The sequence below is a fragment of the Panicum virgatum genome, chromosome 7N, assembly GCF_016808335.1.
Source record: "Panicum virgatum strain AP13 chromosome 7N, P.virgatum_v5, whole genome shotgun sequence".
NCBI lineage: Eukaryota > Viridiplantae > Streptophyta > Magnoliopsida > Poales > Poaceae > Panicum > Panicum virgatum.
In genome coordinates, this window is record NC_053151.1 from 49621433 (window position 1) to 49627957 (window position 6525).

General features: G+C 54.5%; 1 protein-coding gene across 1 annotated transcript; it reads right to left on the reverse strand.

The window, feature by feature from the left end:
* Positions 1 to 1370: 1370 nt before the first annotated feature.
* LOC120682325 (endoglucanase 13-like) lies at positions 1371 to 4095 on the reverse strand. Its single transcript, XM_039964169.1, has 5 exons — positions 3830 to 4095; positions 3306 to 3725; positions 3125 to 3214; positions 2218 to 3018; positions 1371 to 1953 (listed from the first exon to the last, which is right to left on the reverse strand). Exons 1-5 carry the CDS (start codon positions 4043 to 4045, stop codon positions 1621 to 1623), a joined length of 1860 nt encoding a protein of 619 aa, XP_039820103.1. The 5' UTR covers positions 4046 to 4095; the 3' UTR covers positions 1371 to 1620.
* Positions 4096 to 6525: the final 2430 nt, after the last annotated feature.

Sequence of the window (6525 nt, forward strand, 5' to 3'; positions counted from 1 at the left end):
CCGGACCCGTTCCCCGCTCTGGGAACGGGTCCGGTGACGCCACGTGTCCCTGAGGAGGGGAAACTCCGCGCCAACAGCCGAGGACCCGGACCCCCCATAGGGGTCCGGGACCTCCCCGCGTCCGTCCGGACCTCCCATGCGCGTAGAACCAATATACCGCCGGGGCGGGGTCCGGGGGCGCCACGTGTCCCGCAGGCGCAGGCGCGGGCGCGAGTCTTCCGCTGGAACACTCGCCCACCCACCGCATTCAATGCGGGTGGTTGAGGCGTGCACTGCTGCCGCGACACGCGGGACATTTTTTTGTCAGGCCTCACTGAAGACCGCATATTACCAAGGTACACAGTGCAGCCGCATGCGCCGCATCCGCGCAGAGCCCGTCTGCCGCATTAAATAGATACGACGGCACGGCACCCTTTCATCATATAGCCTACGCCGCAAGCTACACGGCCCGTTCAGCTACACGGCAGGCTACGGCAAGCTACGCCGCAAGCTACGCCCTGGCGCCGTTTCGACAAGACAGGGCATGGCTATGCCGGACGGAAGATTCCCACGGGCAAAGCAAGGAAATCCCGGAATAAGATCTTTCCGAGGCGTAGCACCATAATAGCGCTAGGTCATTCGTATTAAATACAACATCGTTGGGCCCACATGTCGGGGACTCAACGGCCATGTACGCGCCTCCCTTGAGATATAAAAGGGAGGCGCTCACTGCACACTCTAGACTCGAAAAAGGCCAAGGCAAGGGCAGACACAACACAAGCTCGGATTCACTCCGAACAATCCCGTTCTCAACCTCTTGAAAACACAAGCAATACAACACACAGTAGACGTAGGGTATTACGCTCCGGCGGCCCGAACCACTCTAAATCTGCCGTGTTCATCGTGTTCTTGCATCTAGTTTGGACTAATTTTAGTTACCCCCAAGTACTCACCTTCTGGGTTTAGGCGAGTGCACTACGCTACCCGGCTGTGGGTTTGCACACCATGACAGAGAAAAAAAAAGTCACGCAAGCATCGAATCTTCACACAGAAAGCTTGCGATCGCGTCCCAAAAGTCTACTCCTGCCTTTGCAATGGAGATCCACAGTAATCAAAATTAGTATTGTCTGTCGCTCTCAAGGGAGAAATAATAAGGCCAGGGAAGGCGAAAAAATTGCAATATTAGGACTGCAAACACTGACCACTCGTGAATTTGCCACTCCCAGTGAATGACACGGTGGGACCATCTGTGCCTATGAAATGTGGGGTCAATGGCAAAACTGCAAAGGCCAATGTTTGCAGTCCCATTTTTGCAAATTTCTCAGGGAAGGCATGTATTTTTTTTTTCGAATACACATGATAGCTGCGTATTTTTATATTAAGCAGGAAGCAAGAAAAAGTCACATACACAGGCCCAACGCCGAGTGGGAAAAACCACCCGACCAGAGGGAAGGCATGTATTGATACATACATACAACTGAACGTCTCTCACGATGCTATACCTAATCGTTTCCAGTCTCGTATACAAAGATCGAGAGACACACACATTCAAAAAGGTGTCAAAGAATTGTAGATAGAGCAAGAAAAAAAAGAAACTTGATGACGTGCAACGCAAAACACCGGCAGCCTGTACCATCCTCATCAAACGGTCTTGTAGTTGACCACGGAGATCTTGGCCGCGGGGCCGCCCTGGATGTACACGATGGTGAACTGCTCGCCGGCGCCGAGGCGGGTGAGCCACGGGGGGAGCTCGTACGTGTCCTTCTCCTTGGCGGCGGACACGCCGTAGATGGGCCCGGACAGCTCCTTGATGTGCAGCTTCAGGTACGTGATGGGCTGGCCGCACGTGTTCTTGGCCGTGACGACGTGCCGGTAGTACTCCACGCCGTTCGTCGTCCACGAGTTGCTCACCGTGTGCACCAACTCCAGCGGAGAGCCTGCTGGGCAGCCACAGAGAGAACAATCACATGGTGTCTCATCAGTACTAGTTCGAAGCTAGATCTTGCTCATTTGATGACTGCAGGTGCAGTTGTTTTTCAGTCCTTACCCTTTGATGATGGCGAGGAATCGTGAGGCGGCCGTGAGTAAGCAGGCGCCGGGCTGTTATCTGCAATCATCACAATGTCGTGCAACCATCTCGTTGTTCAGTGACTAATAAACGATCGCTGTCGATCAGAAGATCAAGCATGTCCGAATTCTGAAGAAGAAAGAATTGATGTGAGGCAGTGAGGGTCTTGCTTGTTTACCGGAGGCGGCGTCGGCCGGTTCGGAGGCGAGGCGGGCGAAGACGCCGCAGATGGGCGCGTTCCCGGCGATGGTGGGCTCGGCGTGCTGGTAGTTGCAGCGCTCGTCGACGAAGCCGTCGTTGGCGTCGGGCCCGCCGACGATGGCGCCGTGGAGCACGTTGGGGTCGGCGCCCTTGCTGTTGTAGTACTTGTCGAAGCCGTCCATGCACCCGACGGCCGACGTCACGTCGGAGACGGAAGGGATGGACGCGCCGCGGTGGTGCACGTGCGTCGGGAAGTAGCTGCCGTAGCCGACCATGTAGCTCATGCCCTTGGGGTTCTTGCCCAGGACGTAGTCCACCTGGGCCTTGGCGAACCTGATCATCTCGGCGGGCTTGACCTCGCCGTCGGGGCACTTGAGCGCGCCGCGCGACACGGCGAGGTAGTCGGCGTAGACGGTGAGGAGGAAGGTGGAGGAGCTCACGTACTGCATGTTGTTCCAGTCGTCCACGTACAGGAGCCCGCCGGGGGTGAGCTTGATGTTGTGGCCGTTGTTCTTCTGCAGGCAGGCGCAGAGGAAGAACTCGGCCTTGGCCTGGAACTGCCTCAGCGTGTCGGCGCCGGCGCCGGCGCCGCCCTCGAGGAGCACCTTGGAGAGGAGCACCTGGAGGCCGGCGTACTTGTTGTCCCAGGAGAACTCGAGCACGGACCAGCCCGTCCCGCCGAAGGCCTCGGCGTTCTGGGACACGTACCGCAGGTAGCCCTCGTCGCCGGTGGCCTCGTACAGCCACGCCGCCGCCCAGAGCAGCTCGTCCTGCAGGTCAAATCAATCAGATCGTGAACTAGCTTGTTGTTAATGGTCACACGACTGCAATCGATTGTTGTTCCAGCTGCGCCGCATTTCTTGTTATTACTAGTACCTGGTAGCCAGATTCAGATGGATAGAACTTCTTGGCGCCCTGCAGGGAGTCATCGTATCTGCCTCTGAACGTGTCGGCGAATGTGAAGAGCTGTCACACGTAGGCAGGAACACAAGGTTTCAGTGGAACATTCAGAACTCGATCTGCACAGTACACACATGCATATATAGCGCAAGTGTACCTGCTTGGCGTGCAGCAGCAGCAGGTCCGCGTACATGGAGTCGTACGGCCGGAAGGCCTTTGCCGCCGCTGCCAGCGCGGCCGCCGTCTCGCCGGCGACGTCGGATCCCGGGTGGTTGATGTCGATCTGGAACGCCGTCCTGGGCGTCGACATGTCCTCGGCGCGCTCCCAGCACAGGTGGTCGCTGTCCCCGTCGCCCACCTGGACCCATAGGCCGTTGGGCTCGGTGTGGGCCTTGATGAAGTAGTTGGTGCCCCAGCGGATGGCGTCGAGCGCGCGCTGGAGGTTGTTGGCGGCGCCGGCGACCATCTCCTTGTCGAACTCGAGCACGCCCCAGGACAGCATCGTCACCGCGTACGCCATGGGGAACCCGAACTTGACGTGGTCGCCCGAGTCGTAGTACCCGCCCACCAAATCCACCTGTCCACGCATGCACCACCATGATCCACACACTCCGATCCTTTGAAGCTAAATGCATGCAGAGTGTGATCGATCGGGACGGCGAGAGGAGCGGCGCGGCGTACCCCCTGGGAGAAGCCGTCGGTGAGGGCGGAGTCGCCGCGCCACTTGACGCGGTGGTCGGCGGGGAGCTTCCCCGACCGCTGCGCCTCGAAGAACTGCAGGCACTTGTCGAACGCGCCGGCGTAGTCGTACGGCGACGCGTCCGCCGCCGCCAGGAGGAGGAACGCGGCTCCCATCAGCAAGGCGGCCGACGTTCCGGTGGTCATCAACCGCGCCATGGCTCGACCTCAGGGTAATGCTGTTCCCGTCGTCGTCGTCGTCGTTTCCTCTGTAGTGGCCTGTGAGGCCGGCACGGCGAGTTTAATTTATAAGCTCGATCGATACGGTTGGGTATGAGGAGTGGGCGGCCGCGACATGGCGGACGCACGCATGCGTGGTGCCCGGCACGTCGGGAAGGAGAGGAGGTCGCCGAAGTTTGAGCCATGCTCGTCTCGGGGAATAATAAGCACAGTGGTTGGGTTTGCAACGCCACACGGACATAGTGTGGATTGAAATGGAGGGACGATGGGATAATCTCATCTGTGCCTGTCAGCGGTCGGCCACCAATTTGTTGTGTCGGCCGCGCGCGATAAAGATCAGATCTCCATTAATTAGCAAGGCTGCAAGCAACCAATAATTTGGTCCATCTCGATCAGAGTGTGAACTTCGAATGTCTGACCTGAATGCCTGATGCGTGCGCTAAGTAGGAATCGCGTTGTGCCATTTCTGAACGTGGGGTTGGAAGGTCAAACCTTATATTGAAGCTGCGATTCGAGAAGACGTGGCAACACGCCATGGCACTCTATCATTTTTTGTTAGCAGCACAAACAAACTCGACCGGTTAAGTCAAATAATAGCATCTATGCACATTTCTCTACGCATGGTTTGCATTATGCAGGAGATCCATCAGCTATTCAGCTGTGTTAAATTTGCCAAGGATATGTAATCAATTTTCGTAATCATTGGCTCATGCGCACGTATATATAACTTTGAGTGTGCATGTGCACTTCATGTGTGGCCATACTCCATACCTTACCCGCAGCCTTGCCCTTCTCATCTCCTGGGAGATTTGGAAGGAGAGGAATGACAAGGTTTTCAATCGCCACAAATCCCCGATCCCGACCATCATGGCGAAAATCAAGAATGAGGCATCAGTTTGGATCGCTGCAGGGGCGAAGGGCTTATCAGCCCTCTTAGCGCGAGAATAGATCTTTGTTTCCTTGTTTTGTCCGGCTAGCCGGCTTGTAAAAACTATTCTCTTTCAATGAAATAGGCACTGTCTCGTGCCCGTTCGTTCAAAAAAAAAAAACTTGATAATTGGCTGGGAAGAGTGCTAGGTCATTTGGTAGACAAGTGTCATGCTCGCTAAAGGTGCCATGTCATGCGATGAGAGAATGATACAGCTTTTACAATGCATAGTATGATGGTGTTCTTTTTATTAGGAATGCATAGTATGGATGTATGATCATGTCTATGGCAATGAGCCCACAACATATGTGCGGATTCCGCAAGTTGGTTTTCACGCCCAACTTGTATACCCTATGTATCTCCATGGACCTAGCACGCTAAAGTAAAGTAGCAACTGAAAAGTACCAAAATGATCTCTCTAAGGCTCGATTGGCTTGAATATAGCGAAACACGTACAGCCTATCATTTCATCCTCCAACTCCGGCGGTTGGAACTTCACTCGGAGCCCTAGCGCTGCCGCCGGCGTCTCCCGCCTCTAACACCGCTTGGTCCCTCTCCCTTCCCCTTCGGCGTCTCGCAGGAGGCCGAAGGGAGTAGGGATCCATCATTTTTTCCTAATTTCTCCAGTAAATCGAGTCATCTAGAATTAAAGTCTTCTAGATTTAGAGTCTCTCTATGCCAAGTCTCTTGGTATTGGAGATTTATTTCCTCCTCCTCCTCTCCGGTGACGGCAAGGGGGCAGGGTGGATTCGTCTTCTCCATGGCGGATCTGTTGAAGATGAGGGCGACACCGACGTCAACAACTTCATCAATTTAACGACATGGAGATTTGGTTTTCTAGGTGGTGACATCAAGGTGGAGATGATGCCGCCGTCATGGAATAATTTTCTCCGGTCTCTTCTCCGTTTTGTTGTGATTAGATCTGACCACAATGAAGGACTAGGGAGAATATGCAGATCAGTCTTTCTTTTTCTTCGGTGGCAGAAAGAAGAAGACGGAAGACGCAAGAAAGAAGTTTCTCCACTTCGCCTGCAGGAGTGTTGGCCGCCATTCGTTGGGCTTCTATTCTCGAGTTTGTTGCCGGGTGTTTGTCTGTGCACGCCGAGTGTTTGGCTGTGCAGCCTTCTATACGAAGCGTCATATAGGTCTGGAGTTGAGAAGTTAGACTATACAAGACTTTTAGATGATCAGATTGTATTCGAGCGTGCTTGTAACCTGATGATGTACTCAACTATGGTCTAATATATTTCTTCTTTCGTCTCAAAAAAAGTACCAAAATGATCTCCATTTTTAGTATTTTTCACCTTTTTTTGGAGCAAATGGTACTTTCCATTTGATGAGGCGAGGGATTCCCCAGTTTGGGCCGTCTTGGCCACTACACGGCCCAAGCCCACAATCGTCTCTCTTTTTGTACGGCCGTCGAATTTCCTGACACGTAGGTCCAATCCGTCAGCGAAGCAGCTGCGAGCTGCCGCGAATCCCACCTTTCTCGGTTTACCTTCCCCTCCAAGATGAAACACGGCGAAAAACC